This window comes from Phyllopteryx taeniolatus, chromosome 14 (genome assembly GCF_024500385.1).
Source record: "Phyllopteryx taeniolatus isolate TA_2022b chromosome 14, UOR_Ptae_1.2, whole genome shotgun sequence".
Classification (NCBI taxonomy): domain Eukaryota; kingdom Metazoa; phylum Chordata; class Actinopteri; order Syngnathiformes; family Syngnathidae; genus Phyllopteryx; species Phyllopteryx taeniolatus.
Genome location: NC_084515.1, coordinates 5,062,910 through 5,079,779, shown reverse-complemented (window position 1 = coordinate 5,079,779; position 16,870 = coordinate 5,062,910). Strand labels below are relative to the sequence as shown.

Here is a 16,870-nt window from a genome sequence, read left to right as displayed (position 1 = left end):
ATTGGTCAAGATGCATTGATTGACGTTATTCAAATCCAATTGATTTCCGAGTTTATGTTTAACGTCCCGCCTACTTAAGTGTGACGTCACCCGGAACTTTGTGTCTTCGATAGCAGAGCAATGTCGGACCGAGAAACATGACGTACCCTAAAAATGGCGCTGCGCTTGGATGCCAGACTTTTAATGCGGAAAATTCGAGACTTAAGGTGTTTAACGTCTAGAAGACATCGAGTGAAAGAAAAATGGGTATGTGTATATATAAAAAAAGTTTCTTACTGCAGAATGGGTATTCCGTGGAATTTGACGAGAAAGCGATGTTTGCAATTGTCCCGTATGAAACGAAATTGGGTAATGTGATTTACACACGGTGTTTCCAGACCTTTGACCTTTCCCGAGCCAAGGCCAAATGTCAAGGCATACCACCAAACAAAAATGCCACGAAAAGTATATATCCCCCCCCCCCCCCCCCCAAGTTTCTCTGTGTGAAATCTGGGTCTGTTTAGTTGAACGCAAGCTGTTATTCTGTTGTAGGCTTGGCTAAATTGAAAGGTTACTTGTGCCTTCTGCCATCTAGTATAAATTAATAATTGTAAAGCCGGTCACTATACGTTGTTGCCAGAGATAGAGCAACAAAGATACATTATTTGTAGTACTTTTTCCACACCTGATGATCTCTCACAGCACACTGGTGTTATGTGGCACAGTGGTTGAGCATCAGTGATTTACAAATCACTTTCGACCAACGGGACTGGAAGGTTCTGACTAAAGTTCCGTTGTCAAGTGGTCAGGTCACCCTTTCCTGACCACTAACTCACAGGACACATTGGGTTTAGTTGCTCAAGGAACTAAAGCTGAATGTAACATTCTCGTGGAAGTAGCTGTGCTTTTTTTTTTTTTTAAACTTTAATTTCAAACAGATTTGATACCGTCAAAATAGTAATTTTTTAAAAAGTCAAAATCTAAAATAATAAGTGTAAAAAAAATAATAATAAAATAAAACATCTCAATTCGTGTAAAAGATAAACATCTACAAAAAAAAAACTTTCAATCTAACTCAGATGGCACAAAAATACATCTGGGTAATGGGTCAGAAACTGGTCAAAAGCAATCAAAACCTTTCTCAATCCAGCCAATCAAGTTACGCTCAGCTGGTCATGTGACATTTACACTGAAGGAATAGGTAGCCTTTAATCAATTCAAACTAGAAATTCAAATTCAAACTAGGGTGGCACTGATATACATACACATTAGTTCTGAGTGTCTGTTTAAGTATACTGAATATTGATATTAAACACAGTTCTGACTTTACTTGCTTTTTCACAGGCTGCTTCACGTCCCAAGCACCCTCCTACCAGTTTAGCAGTAAAGCATTTTGATGTCACCTACTGCAGTCAGCTGGGGCAACTCTGGCCTTCGGTTCGAGTTGCTCTGCTCTCGGAAAGAAAGTACGGAGCTCTGCTCAATAATTTCTGCAACGATGCTTTTGTGGATGATCTTACGTCCCAAGGATGCAGAGACTTCATCACGGATACAGACAGAAAAGGTGTGTGTGAAATACTCCAGCTGATACTTCTGCAATTGAAACTCAAATAACACTGTGTTTGTGTTAATGTCAAGGAATGCTTTATGTTATGGCCAGGTCATTGATTCTGCTTCATCCCTTATGCAGAGTATGTGTGCATGGAGCGAGACCCACAAGTCAAATTTAGTGAGAAGTCTGATGCCACCTCTCTGGAGAAACATGACATGATTGGTCAGCAGCAGTTATCAGCACCGCACCTCAGCACTAACATCAAGTGCTTCGTCTTTCCGAGAGGAGATATCACACGTTTCAAGCCAGCTAGGTGGGATGATTGTGTTATGTTGGATGTATTCAAGTTACTGAATGTCACTCAACCACACAATAATTTTTCTTCGTATCAAATCTGTTTTCTGTTAAGACCAGATATGTCTGGGTTATTGGGCTACTACCTGATGGATGCAGCGTCAGTGTTGCCTTGCCTTGCACTCGATGTTCACGAGGGCCACACCCTGCTTGACATCTGTGCTGCCCCAGGAGGAAAGATGCTTGCTTTGCTGCAGACCCAGGCCATTGGTAATCATACCTTAATTTATCTGATAACCAGTACAGGGTTTTCCATATTTCATTTGTGGATAGAGTGTGAAACTACTTAGACAAATATTCGCATCACCTGCGACATGTTTACCTTTTTACCTTCCTCTTTTTCATCTTTTTATTCCTAGTGAATGCCATTCTGCATCATGGCAAAAAGACAAAGTTAAAACATTAAAATTAACATTAAATGTAGCTACTTTTTACACAAATTGTTGAAGTTTGAGATATTTGAGCAAGAATTGCCTTGTCGGTGATTCTCAACGTGTGATACACTAGTGGTATGCAAGCTCCCTCTAGTGGTGTGTGACAGAATCACGGAATTCAATGTTGAAACTAAGGATAATGTAACAGTGGCTTAATTTTTTTTTTCAACCCAGTGCAGTACTTGTTAAGCACTGTTTAGTTGGCTTTAACTGTTAATGACTTTTGAATAAGTTAATGAGTAAGTTGAGGTATTGGCAAGTCCTGTTAGTTCTCCCTTATTATACATTGTGGACAATTCTGTACATCCGGCTTTGTGAGACCAATTTGGGGAAGGCACTTTTCATGCATGACTGTACCCCAGTGCGCAATGCAAGTTCCATTAAAGCAGGGTTTGATTTGGTTAGGAAGAACCTGTACGTCCCAATAATTGTTGATATTATATTAACCATGCACTGTTTATCTGTACACCAGGTTTTTTGTGTTTGAATGACTCGTCTGTGTCACGGACATTACGACTGAGGAAGGTGCTCCACAGCTACATACCTAAACAGCTTTTGACCAGTGAGAAGCTACGGATCACTTCCTTTGATGGCACCAAATGGGGGGAAATAGAACAGAATACTTTTGACAGAGTAAGACTGTCTCTGTTTATATTTTCAACACATTAATAGATCAACAATAATACTGCTAACACCTTGTCCTCTGTTTGTTTATTTTAGGTCCTTGTTGATGTTCCCTGTACCACAGACCGACATTCACTCATAGAGGACGAGAACAATATATTCAGTAAGAACAGAACTGGCGAGAGGCGACAGCTGCCACAGCTACAGCTGCAACTACTGATGTAAGCACATTACACACACTTTTCATATGAAAGGTCCATAGAGATGTAAATACACTGACAAGCAGTGTTGCCACAGTTACCTTGTAAAAGTAACTTAGTTACTTAACTGATTACTTGATTTCAAAAGTAACTAAGTTAGAAAGTAACTTTTTAGTTATTTTCAGTATCTGTCAAGTGGCAGGAATATAACTTATTCCCAGTACCAAAAAAAAAAAAAGCATTAGCTTAACCATGCCCATTACTTGGTAATGTAGGCCACACAAGTTGCAGAATGATGTCATCAAAATGAAAAAAATAACTTAAATATGAGTGTAGTTGAAGCCACATTAAATCAGCAACTTAGAGCAGACTTGACATGCCAAATAGCCACCTAAATATAAACAAGAACACCATTCTCAGTACACTCCTTTAAAGACTATTAACATAGATAGATAGATAGATAGATAGATAGATAGATAGATACACATACTATAGCAACCCTGCCGATTGTGTGGGGGTCCATGAAGGCAAATGTGTGTGTGTGCGTGTGTGCGTGCCCATAGTGTACAACGAACCTTAGTATTGTCCTCTTTAGAGAAACTCGTCGTAGTGACTGTATTTCCTGTTTAAGTATGCCAATCCCTCGTCAGTCGTCAGCGTCCATTGTGATTGTGCCGCTGGCTGCTCGGGTACATGCGAGTTGACTATGTGCGGAAAACGTGCAGCGCGTCACGTGACGTCATTGCCCCAGACGGCTCCGTTTATAAATATTTGGCCTTTTTTCGATATTGTAGTCAGTTGTTGTGTGCATTTTAGTTACGGATAGTTAAGAATATAGTGTGTTTCGTCTGTTTTATTAGTCATTACTAAAACAAAGGCCGAAAATTGGTCAACACTTATGACATGCACCGTGACTGAATCAAGTGTCATGGTGATTGACTTGCCTCATGTTCCCAAGCGCTGTAGTTTGTTAATGATAACTATCTATTGCCGAAGCATAAATAGCATATTATTATTATTCAAAAGCATATTAAGCTCTGCTTTTTGTGAATAAAAAAGTAACTATTGGCAGATAAATCAAAGTAACTGTAATCTGACTACTCTATTATAAATGGTAACGTGTTAGATTACTTATGATATCACCGGACCACATTTTTTGAGTAACGCCTTTGTAACGAGTTACTGGCATCACTGCTGACGAGACACTAATCTCAATACACTGTCAATGTATTCTGTGGCAAACTATCTATTTTTTTGCCATGCCTAAATGGTTAACAGATTTAATAATGATAAAACAAGTGATAGCTCCCACTGAAAACATGTCAAGGAGCAATTGTCTGTAAAGTACCGACAAACTTTTTCTTTTTGCAGGGCGGGAGTGGTGGCAGCACGTCCGGGTGGCGAGATCGTTTACTCCACCTGCACACTTTCTCACATCCAGAATGTTGGCGTGGTTGAACAAGCCATCCACTTGGCGCGTGAGAACCACGGCATCCAGCTTGAGGTCAGTATGAACCAACACACACAGCAGAGGTGCGTAGAGAGCGATGATTTACTGGTTCAAATATTAGGACATGTTAGGGAGTACTTTGTCTATTTCCTTGACATTGGTTTTCCCCTCTCCAACATTGAATCCAAATCTAGGTTGTGGACCTGCGACCACTCACAAACATGTTCAGGAATACCTTTCACTTCGCTTCTGAGCTCCATCTGGGTGAGATGGTCATCCCACACCTGGCTGCCAACTTTGGACCCATTTATATGTGCAAGCTAAGGAGGCTCACATAGACCGTCGATTAACATTTGGTATGCATTTTACACATATTGTCATGATTCTGCATTTAACGTATCACAATAAAGTCACAGTTAACAGTGATGCACAAGTAGGAAACAGCTTTCCAGGGACTGGGAGTAATTTTGGGTGTCCCGTGCAAGGAAGAATCCTCCATCTGCTATCCTTTATACCACACATTGAAGTACAATACACAGAAATCTTTATTGTCCGCTGTAATGGAAGTTTTCTTTGGTTTACTGGCGCAAAAGAAGCAGACAACATTGGAGCAATAGGAATACAGAAGTTCACTAAGTTACAGTAATAAGACGATAAGAGCATAGAACATTTTTAAAAATTTAAATCCCCTCGCTCAGTGATTCTCAGTGTGGTAAAAGTACTACGTTGGCTCCATGTAGTGGTACATGAAAATCACTCAAATACAAATGTACAAAATTTAAAAAATAAAATACAATCCAACATATTACAATAAAGCTTGTAGCTATGCATACAGCTTGTTTAAACTTTAAAAAAAAAATCCATTACAAAATCCATCCATCCATCCATTTTCTGAGCCGCTTCTCCTCACTAGGGTCGCGGGCGTGCTAGAGCCTATCCCAGCTGTCATCGGGCAGGAGGCGGGGTACACCCTGAACTGGTTGCCAGCCAATCGCAGGGCACATACAAACAAACAACATTTGCACTCACATTCACACCTACGGGCAATTTAGAGTCCCCAATTAATGCATGTTTTTGGGATGTGGGAGGAAACTGAAGTGCCCGGAGAAAACCCACGCAGGCACGGGGAGAACATGCAAACTCCACACAGGCGGGACCGGGGATTGAACCCCGCTCCTCAGAACTGTGAGGCTGACGCTCTAACCAGTCGCCCACCGTGCCGCCCATTACAAAATCGATTACATTCTTTTACTTTCATTATGGTGGAAAATTTTTTTTTGAGGCGGTACTTTGTGTAAAAAGTTTGAGAACTACTCACCAAAGTAAAAGACCGTTTTGTTAATAAACTAACTGTAAAAATCACATTGTTGATAGTCAGTGATAGATGTATTGTTAGTATTTATACAGTAAATGCATAGATAATTATGAATTAATAGTGCTTAGTACTTCTGCTGTACCTTCAGGAGGCCCTGGTTCAAGTCTCTGAGTGGAGTTTGCATGTTCTCCACCTTACTTGAATTATTTTTGCAGGCATTCTCATTTCCTCCCACATTCCAAAAACATGATCTTAGCTTAACTGAAGACTCTATATTGCCCATAGGTATCTCTTACATGTAAGTACCCCGTACTTAGGTGTACAGTACAGCAAAATTACATATCGTCTCTCTCAGGCGGAATTCTCGCATCTTCAAAACCATTATTTTTCAGGAAATTGGAGGGGGGACTGCTTATATTTTGAGTTATTAAACATATCGGGAAAGAGTGTGCTATTTTCAACACTTAAGATTGGTTAACAATATGTAGACTTAACAAACCGAAGTGGGAAGAGACTAAGTGCAAAAAAAAACACAAAAAAAGACCAAATTTAGGCATAGGTTTCTGCTCAACAATGCCTATCTCATATAAATGCAAAACATGCTTGTTCTTAGTTTGCTAAGCTATTTCTTCTTACCAGGCAATTTTTCTGTAAGAGTATTTCACCGGTTCCAAGCATTAGTTTCCCTTAAAAATCTTATTATATATTAAGATCTTATAAGCAAGTTTATCTTAAAATAAGAAATACCATAATTCTATCGGTGTAGTATAAATACATAGAAGGCCTCAGTGGTGGGTGGCATGGTTGAGACTGGTTAGAGCGTCTGCCTCACAGTTCTGAGGACTGGAATTCAAATCCCGGCCCTGTGGAGTTTGCATGTTCTCCCCATGCCTGTATGGGTTTTCTGTGGGCACTCCGGTTTCCTCCCACATCCCCAAAAACATGCATGGTTGTTTGTTTATGTGTGCCCTGCGATTGGTTGGCAACCAGTTCAGGGTGTATCCCGCCTCCTGCCCGAAGATAGCTGGGATATGCTCCAGCATGCCCGCGACCCCTGTGAGGATAAGCGGCTCAGAAAATGGATAGATGGATGGGCCTCAGTGGTGAGTTTTGAGCCTAGCTACTTGTTTTAAGAAATCTTAACAAAAAAAATCTCTTTCTAGTAATTGATAATTTTGCATAAATTACATAATATAGTCTTCATTTCTGTACTTTTCCCTTGTTAATTTTTTTTTACTTACTGTTTTTGCAGTCTTCTAACCGTAAAAAAAAAAACATTTGTCAAAAAGACCTTGCGCTGTATAATATTTTCCCACTAGAGGGCACTAATGGTCTGTCATATATATAAATAAATAAAGCATATGATAAACATAGGGTATGAGAAATCACATATATAGAAATTTCTTAACAAATAAAGCACCCTCTTTTTGCTCCCCAGTAAAGGAGGGCTTCCTTTTCATCAGGTTTGATGTCTGCCTAATAATGTGGTGGGAGGTCATTATGAGCATGCAGGCAATGACTTATTTGACCGTCTCAGTCTGTATGGCGTGCATGATAGCGTCGCATTGACTCTCTTTTGCATTGACATCACTCAGAGGTGAAATGTTCTCTAATGTGAGCACCGAAGAGGTGTCTCTCTTTTCCCCCATCACACCACAGATGACCCTTTATGTTCTCCCGGCCAGGCAATGTAGCATGAAAAAGGTGTGCGTACAAGCACAAGGGTGTGTGTGGTTGTGTGTCTAACGAGCTGGCCATGCGAGAGTGTCATCGACTGGCTGCTGTCATTAAGCTGCTCCAAACACTGAGCTGACTCCCATCCACATTGGACAGCCACGCTGCTCCCAGATGAACATTAAAGAGGCAGAGAGCTAAAATGGAACATCTCGCCCCCCTTTCTATTTTTTTTTTTTTTTTTTTTTTTTTGCCCCCTCTGCTTTTTTTATTCCACAGATGAGTGCAGATAATTATCTGAGCGATTGTGAGTGATTACTGTATTACTGCGGTACAAGGGGGATGTATTGGAGAATGCAGAGGGAATTAATGACACATAAAAACTATTTTTGTATTGACTGCTTTCGTCTTCAGGGCCTTGAGTGCCTGTTCACATCTCTTGTGATTACCTAAACGTATTGTAAATATGTGTTTCCGATGGGCCCTTCCATAAATTTACATGTTTTAACACTCAGGAGACTGCAGACTGTTAGAGATCAGTTAGCTGGCTATTCTGCCTGTCTCGACTTTATTGAATTGGCCAATGAGGCGCTGTACACTTGCGTCGCTGTGTATAAGCCTGCCATAGACAGATATATGCCGCGTATTAAAAAGATGAATATCATGGGTTTAACCTTGTTTCCTTGAGGTCTGCAGGTGCAATTTTTTTGTCAATAAAGATGCAAAACACTCACGGTCTTACTCATTGCCTCACAATGCACTCAGCAAATGTACTGCATGTATCACTACTGAGCGCTTCCACAAAATTAAATTAAAATTTCTATTTAATCAGTTCGTAGCAAACTTTGTTTTTTCTTGGGCAGTGGCTGTTGGGAGGTTGGAACCAACCATTAAAGAGCAGAGACCAAATGGTCTTCCAATTTAAATCATGTATGTTCTAAGCATAGCTGTTGTTTGGCATCTCTGGAGGGCAATAAGACAAACGATGGAGAAACTCGTTTTCCGGTCATCGTCAAGCATATAAGATTTTTCTAGCAAATAATAATGCAAAGTCACATCCACTGGGGTATAAAAGGCTCCCGGTGTCATCCAACTGTCTTGAGACATTTTAATGTACAGCAGTGGTTCTCAAAGTGCGTTACGCATAGTGATACAGTGGTACACGGGCTCCCTCTAGTGGTTTGCAAAGAATCACTGAATAAAATATTCAAACTGTGCATGATAGTGGCTTAAACTTTTTTGTTTTTAATCAGTAGAGTACATTTGTTAAGTAAAATTCAGTTGTATTTAAATTTTAAGTACAATACATTTGCATTTGATCTTTTAGAACCATTTGTTTTCAAACATTTTGGTACACGGTTTGGTAAATAATTTTATTTATTTTTTAACACTTATGTGCAATAGATTTGAATCATTGAAGTGCAATTTTTTTATTTCCTCTAGTTAAATGCAGTTTATATCTTCAAACTGTGCGTAATGTTACAGTGACTTACAGTAGTATTTAATAGAATTAACCCAAATTATGAGTTTTCCCCTTCAGTGTGAGTTGTTTCATCAACCAGCACGTCTACAACGAGATCTTGTGGCGTTTGCTTTGTTCAGTGCGTGAGAAGAGGCTCAAATTGTGGCAGGACAACTCATGGCTGCATTACCATGACAATGCACCTGCTCACAATGCCCTGAGAATCTGACAATTGCTGGCTGAGAAGAACATCGCCATGCTGGAGCAACTTCCCGACTCACCTGACCTGGGTCTGTGTGGTGATTCCCATTTCTCAATCTCAAAGGGGTCATCAAAAGGCCCCGTTTTTGGATGATGAGGATGACATCAAGTTGGCCATGATCACAGAGCTGTGGAGGCTTCCGGGACAACACTTCATAAATCATAATCATAAAAGATGATTATTCTTCTTCCAGCAGTGCATTTAGGTGCGGCTGAGAAGACTGAGAAAGTGCATTAGACTTCAGCGGGATTACTTCAGAGGCAAGAACTTGTATAGTGGTTCCTGGAGATTCAAGGGACCCAGATTCTGACCTTTAGCAGATGTGAGCCGCCATTCAGATGATCTTATTTTTTCCCCCAGATTTGCAAGCGAAAATGTGAAATACGAGCACTGTGTATTGGCAGTAGACTCAACTCAATTAACAAGCAGCAGATAGTGAATAATTCTTCAAAAAAGAGGCTTCAAGCTGTTTATTGCCAGTCCCAGTGGAAGTTTACTATCAAAGTAAACATAAAACAAATAGGATTGCTCGTGTATTTACAACAACCACATACCTTTGCCTTGAAGTCCCTTTAGCTAAATAATAACATAGACTGGCTATAAATAGATTTGGCGTTATAAGTAACAATTATTTTAACACAAACAGTGGAGCAATACTTAAAGGCATATATTCTTTATGCTCTGCAAAGATTGACTAATATTACCACGCCTTATTGAGCAGTTGTTTCCCTCTATATGTGTATCAGTATTATACTGCTCCCAGGTGGCCATGACACACACACCAGAAGGCGCATCACAATGTCCATTGAATGGCAGCAAAAAGTGTGTCAAAACAGTTCAATTCTTTACACTCTAATTAATTATGTCATTATTGTACAATATGTGTTTTTATGAAGTACAATACACACCACTACTGTACCCAATACATATACACCACTGTGGCTTGGTTTTGGAAATCTTTTGTGATGCCAGTCCTGGAACTTTTCTGACACACCTGGTGTAGCTATGTATAGGATGAGTGACCTCTAAAACTGTCCTTCAAATTGCTTTAATAATCTGCAAATGTGTTTTGTTGTACCACACGTAATTTTAACAAACAATCCTCCTGTTGTCGCGCCAAACTTTATTGCAGCGTATCCTGTCTTTTTCAGAGCCCCACATTAGAAATGCAACTGTAAATTTAGGAGGCACCCAGATTAGAGAGAGACAGAATGGACGTTTTCTTCTCTCTAAGAAGATTAACCAGGAGGGGCGAGGTGGCAGTCGGAGTGGTTTTAAAAAAATAAAAAATAAAATAAAATATATATTTTTTTATTTTTTATTTTTTTTAAAAGGACAAGAAGAAAATAGAAGATGAGGTGGAAATTATGGAAGGTGGACCAGGATACAATTCAGCCACCTTTTGTTCTTTATTGGTTATCTTGAACTACTCTGTATTATTACTCACAAAGATTCGAGGCAAGAGTTATGTAGTTTGAAGAAAGTCACTATGAGTTGCGTTCCGTTGGGAATTGTTTACTCGTGGACACATTTAAGCCTCGCAGCAGCGATCCAGATTGTTCCTCCCTTTTTAAGTTCCTACAGGCAGTTTCCAGGAGAGCTTTGATGTGTATCTGACCAATGCACACTATTAGAGGGATTTCCCGGGGCCTGACAGCTCAGATAATATGCTGCAAAATGGCCATGCCAGTGGTCTAAAAGAATGCTGGAAACAGGATTAGGATCATTTTCTGGCAGACCTTGTCACCTTCTCAATTGGCCGAGGTTTCTTACGCTGGCACTTTCCTTTCTCGCCATGGTTAAAACCTTTAAGAGAACCATAGAGAGGGGGCAGAGAGAGAAGCATTGAGTGAATGGTACACTGTGATTTTTGTATGGGGAGGTATGCTCCGAGGGGTTCTGTGTGTAGCAGTGGTCCTGAGGGTCCTTGTACACAAACCTTATAGCTTTACTTTATATGATATGTAGTGCTTTAGTTTGCTGTTGTACTGGACAAGGCTTTTAAAACTATTCATAGATGTAATAAGTACAGGTGGGGGAGTAAGTCACATGTCGCAATTCTCCATTCTTAACCGAGTTTCAAGCAACTCTCAAGTTACTGCGGCAAAAGTCCACAAGTCAAGTGGCCTCCTCAATAAATTTCAAACAACTTACTTGGGTTAAGCAAGTCATAAATCGAGTCATGCGATCTGTCACAACATAAAATCACTTGTTTTTTTAAAAAACATTTTATGGTCCCAAACCTCTCTCTGCATATTCTGTTATTTTGTCTCTCAGTTAAACACACAACCGACATGAAGCTTTGTTCACCTATCGCAGAGTTAAAATATGAAATAATAGAAGCTTCCCTGTCTTTGCGGGTTTTAAAGCAATGGATGAAGTTAGAAGTTGGAGTTGTCGTTTCTGCATGTTGCAAAAACACAATCCTGGAATCGAACTTTAATATTTGGATGTCCTTCCATGACAGTTGCCTTTTCACGCCGTACCATAACATACTAGTGGTTTGCTAAAATTTAAATGGTACAATATCATTTCAATGCAGATTTTGAAACGTACAGTAAATGGGCTTTATTAGTAAATTCATGTAGTCCAACTCATTCGTCTTTCATAAGTTTTAGCCAAGCAAGTCCCAACACCTAAAATTGGCCCCTCAAGTCTGACTCAATGCATGTCATGTGACTTGTCAAGTCAACATAGTTCCTTGGCAACGAGATGACACCGAAGCAATACTTATAGATCAGATGGGATTTTGACCTGAGCACAAAAACAGTGAATAGGTGAGTTTTTCAGCGAATAACAGTGTATTGTTGTCATGTTCCCAAAAATGTGGTGAATTTGCGAGTCGCAAATATCTGTGTAAACACTGTATTTGTATATTAATTTTAGATGGCGGAATATACTGAATGTCTGGGTCCTGTGGTCCCATAGCACGTATGGACTTATCCCATAGCTGACGTCACGTGTTTCTTCTTCAGACAGCAAACTAGTTGAAACCAAAGTCGAAGAAATCAAAGTCTGAACAATGGCTGGCGCCATATTGTCACCACTGCAACTATTTCTTAAATTTACCATATGTAAGGGATATTTTCCACAGAAACCTCACTAATATATATATATATATTTATATATGCGGGACGGTGACCGACTGGTTAGAGCGTCAGCCTCACAGTTCTGAGGACCCGGGTTCAATCCCCGGCCCCGACTGTGTGGAGTTTGCATGTTCTCCCCGTGCCTGCATGGGTTTTCTCCGGGCACTCCGGTTTCCTCCCACATCCCAAAAACATGCATAAATTGGAGACTCTAAATTGCCCGTAGGTGTGACTATGAGTGCGAATGGTTGTCTGTTTCTATATGCCCTGTGATTGGCTGGCAACCAGTTCAGGGTGTACCCCGCCTCCTGCCCGATGACAGCTGTGATAGGCTCCAGCACGCCCGCGACCCTAGTGAGGATAAGCGGCTCAGAAAATGGATGGATGGATATTTATATATATATCTTCTTCTTCTTTTCCTTTCGGCTTGTCCCGTTAGGGGTCGCCACAGCGCGTCATCCTTTTCCATGAGAGCCTATCTCCTGCATCCTCCTCTCGAACACCAACTGCCATCATGTCTTCCCTCACGACATCCATCAACCTTCTCTTTGGTCTTCCTCTAGCTCTCTTGCCTGGCAGCTCCTTCATCATCATCCTTCTACCAATATACTCACTCTCTCTCCTCTGGACGTGTCCAAACCATTGAAGTCTGCTCTCTCTAACTTTGTCTCCAAAACATCGAACCTTGGCTGTCCCTCTGATGAGCTCATTTCTAATTTTATCCAACCTGGTCACTCCGAGAGCGAACCTCAACATCTTCATTTCCGCCACCTCCAGCTCTGCTTCCTGTTTTCTCTTCAGTGCCACTGTCTCTAATCCATACATCATGGCTGGCCTCACCACTGTTTTATAAACTTTGCCCTTCATCCTAGCAGAGACTCTTCTGTCACATAACACACCTGACACCTTCCTCCACCCGTTCCAACCTGCTTGGACCCGTTTCTTCACTTCCTGACCACACTCACCATTGCTCTGGACGGTTGACCCCAAGTATTTAAAGTCCTCTACCTTTGCCATCTCTTCTCCCTGTAGCCTCATTCTTCCCCCACCACCCCTCTCATTCATGCACATATATTCTGTTTTACTTCGGCTAATCTTCATTCCTCTTCTTTCCAGTGCATGCCTCCATCTTTCTAACTGTTCCTCCAGCTGCTCCCTGCTTTCACTGCCGATCACAATGTCATCTGCAAACATCATGGTCCACGGGGATTCCAGTCTAACCTCATCTGTCAGCCTATCCATCACCACTGCAAAAAGGAAGGGGCTCAGGGCTGATCCCTGATGCAGTCCCACGTCCACCTTAAATTCTTCTGTCACACCTACAGCACACCTCACCGCTGTTCTGCTGCCCTCGTACATGTCCTGTATTATTCTAACATACTTCTCTGCCACTCCAGACTTCCGCATGCAGTACCACAGTTCCTCTCTGGGTACTCTGTCATAGGCTTTCTCTAGATCTACAAAGACACAATGTAGCTCCTTCTGACCTTCTCTGTACTTTTCCATCAACATCCTCAAGGCAAATAATGCATCTGTGGTACTCTTTCTAGGCATGAAACCATACTGTTGCTCGCAAATACTCACTTCTGTCCTGAGTCTAGCCTCCACTACTCTTTCCCATAACTTCATTGTGTGGCTCATCAACTTTATTCCTCTATAGTTGCCACAGCTCTGCACATCACCTTTGTTCTTAAAAATTGGCACCAGTACACTTTTCCTCCATTCCTCAGGCATCTTCTCACGCACTAGAATTCTATTGAACAAGCTGGTCAAAAACTCCACAGCCACCTCTCCTAGATGCTTCCATACCTCCACAGGAATGTCATCAGGACCAACTGCCTTTCCATTTTTCATTCTCTTTAATGCCTTTCTAACTTCCCCCTTACTAATCATTGCCACTTCCTGGTCCACCACACTTGCCTCTTCTACTCTCCCTTCTCTATCATTTTCCTCATTCATCAACTCCTCGAAGTATTCTTTCCATCTACCTAGCACACTGCTGGCACCAGTCAACATATTTCCATCTCTATCCTTAATCACCCTAACCTGCTGCACATCCTTCCCATCTCTATCCCTCTGTCTGGCCAGCCTGTATAGATCCTTTTCTCCTTCTTTAGTGTCCAACCTGCCATACATGTCATCATATGCCTCTTGTTTTGCCTTTGCCACCTCTACCTTTGCCCTGTGTCGCATCTCAATGTATTCCTTTCGCCTCTCCTCGGTCCTCTCAGTGTCCCACTTCTTCTTAGCTAACCGTTTTCCTTGTATGATTTCCTGTACTGTGAGGTTCCACCACCAAGTCTCCTTCTCTCCTTTCCTGCCAGAAGATACACCAAGTACTCTCCTGCCTGCTTCTCTGATCACCTTGGCTGCAGTGGTCCAGTCTTCTGGAAGCTCTTTCCGTCCACCGAGAGCCTGTATCACCTCTTCCCGAAAAGCTGCACAACACTCGTCCTGTCTCAGCTTCCACCACATGGTTCTCTTCTCTGCCTTTGTCTTCCTAATTTTCCTCCCCACCACCAGAGTCATCTTACACACCACCATCCTATGCTGTCTAGCCACACTCTCCCCTACCACTACCTTACAGTTGGTAACCTCCTTCAGATTACATCGTCTGCACAAGATGTAATCCACCTGTGTGCTTCTACCTCCGCTCTTGTAGGTCACCCTATGTTCGTGCCTCTTCTGGAAAAAAGTGTTCACTACAGCCATTTGCATCCTTGTTGCAAAGTCTACCACCATCTGTCCCTCCAAGTTCCTTTCCTGGATACCGTACTTACCCATCACTTCTTCATCACCCTTATTACCTTCACCAACATGTCCATTACAATCTGCACCAATTACGACTCTCTCTCTGTCTGGGATGCTCAGAACTACATCATCTAGCTCCTTCGAGAATTTCTCTTTCACCTCTAGGTCACATCCTACCTGTGGGGCATAGCCACTAATCACATTACACATAACACCCTCAATTTCAAATTTCAGCCTCATCACTCGATCTGATACTCTTTTCACCTCCAAGACATTCTTAGCCAACTCTTCTTTTAAAATAACCCCGACTCCATTTCTCTTCCCATCTACACCATGGTAAAATAATTTAAACCCTGCCCCTAAACTTCTAGCCTTACTGCCTTTCCACCTGGTCTCCTGGACACACAATATATCAACCTTTCTCCTAATCATCATGTCAACCAACTCCCGAGATTTTCCTGTCATAGTCCCAACATTCAAAGTCCCCACATTCAGTTCTAGGCTCTGTGTTTTCCTCTTCTCTTTCTGCCGAAGAACCCGCTTTCCACCTCTTCTTCTTCTTCTTCTTTGACTTCGACCCACAGTAGCTGAATTTCCAACAGCGCCCTGCAGGTTGACGGCGCCGGTGGCGGACGTTGTTAACCCGGGCCACGACCGATCCGGTATGGAACTCTTTGGATGAACGCTCATATTTGTTTGGCAAGGTTTTAAGCCGGATGCCCTTCCTGACGCAACCCTCTGCATTTATCCGGGCTTGGGACCGGCCTACAGTTTGCACTGACTTGTGCCCCCATAGGGCTGCATTGATATTTATATATATATATATATATATATATATATATATATATATATTTGCAGATGATGTGGTCCGGGCAAGGGAAACCTGAGTCCATAATTTGACTTCTTCATAAGGGGGTCTTTGAGCCGTGCTTTGTCTGGTCCCTCACCTAGGACCTGTTTGCCATGGATGACCCTGCCAGGGGCGTAAAGCCCCAGACAACTTAGCTCCTAGGATCATTGGGACACACAAACCCCTCCACCACGATAAGGTGACTGCTCAAGGAGGGGTATATATCTGAAATTATCATCATAGCCAGTTGGTGAACTATAATTGAAATAGGCTATGTTTTTCTTGACCATCAGAAGGGGGTGGGGCGGTTGTTGGCAATCGCACTCCCCTTTTAAAAAAAAAAGATCATTTTTTGATTAAATAAATTCATTACCATCCATCCCTCATCCATTTTCTTCACCGCTTATCCTCACAAGGGTCGCGGGAGTGCTGGAGCCTATTCCAGCCATCATCGGGCAGGAGGCGGGGTACACCCTGAACTGGTTGCCAGCCAATCGCAGGGCACATATAAACAAACAACCATTCACACTCACATTCACACCTACGGGCAATTTAGAGTCTTCAATTAACCTAGCATGCATGTTTTTGGGATGTGGGAGGAAACCGGAGTGCCAGGAGAAAACCCACGCAAGCACGGGGAGAACATGCAAACTCCACACAGACGGGGCCGGGGATTGAACCCCGGTCCCCAGAACTGTGAGGCAGACGCTGTAACCAGTTGGCCACCGTGCTGCCATCATTATCATCTATTTGAAGTAATTATGATAGATATTGATGAATTAATTGATTTATATAGGGTTTACCCTCCCACACAATGCATCTGCATGCCTTGTCCGGGATTAGTGGAACAGCCTACAGCCACACAAGAAACCAT

The 16,870-nt window shown here is 41.8% G+C and overlaps 1 protein-coding gene across 1 annotated transcript; it reads left to right on the top strand.

Moving 5' to 3' along the window:
• The first annotated feature begins 92 nt into the window (after positions 1-92).
• nsun4 (NOP2/Sun RNA methyltransferase 4) lies at positions 93-8,315 on the top strand. The gene is made up of 8 exons (XM_061797819.1): positions 93-246; positions 1,324-1,543; positions 1,670-1,844; positions 1,941-2,095; positions 2,792-2,952; positions 3,040-3,164; positions 4,515-4,647; positions 4,788-8,315. The coding sequence occupies exons 1-8, from the start codon at positions 154-156 to the stop codon at positions 4,929-4,931; spliced, it is 1,206 nt and encodes a 401-aa protein (XP_061653803.1). The 5' UTR covers positions 93-153; the 3' UTR covers positions 4,932-8,315.
• The last annotated feature ends 8,555 nt before the right edge of the window (positions 8,316-16,870 follow it).

Excerpts from the sequence above, each read along its gene's own strand:
- nsun4 (XM_061797819.1), top strand. The coding sequence starts at position 154 with ATGGCGCTGCGCTTGGATGCCAGACTTTTAATGCGGAAAATTCGAGAC. Across the intron at positions 247-1,323 it reads ATCGAGTGAAAGAAAAATGG|GCTGCTTCACGTCCCAAGCA; the intron begins GTATGTGTATAT and ends GCTTTTTCACAG. Across the intron at positions 1,544-1,669 it reads CACGGATACAGACAGAAAAG|AGTATGTGTGCATGGAGCGA; the intron begins GTGTGTGTGAAA and ends TCCCTTATGCAG.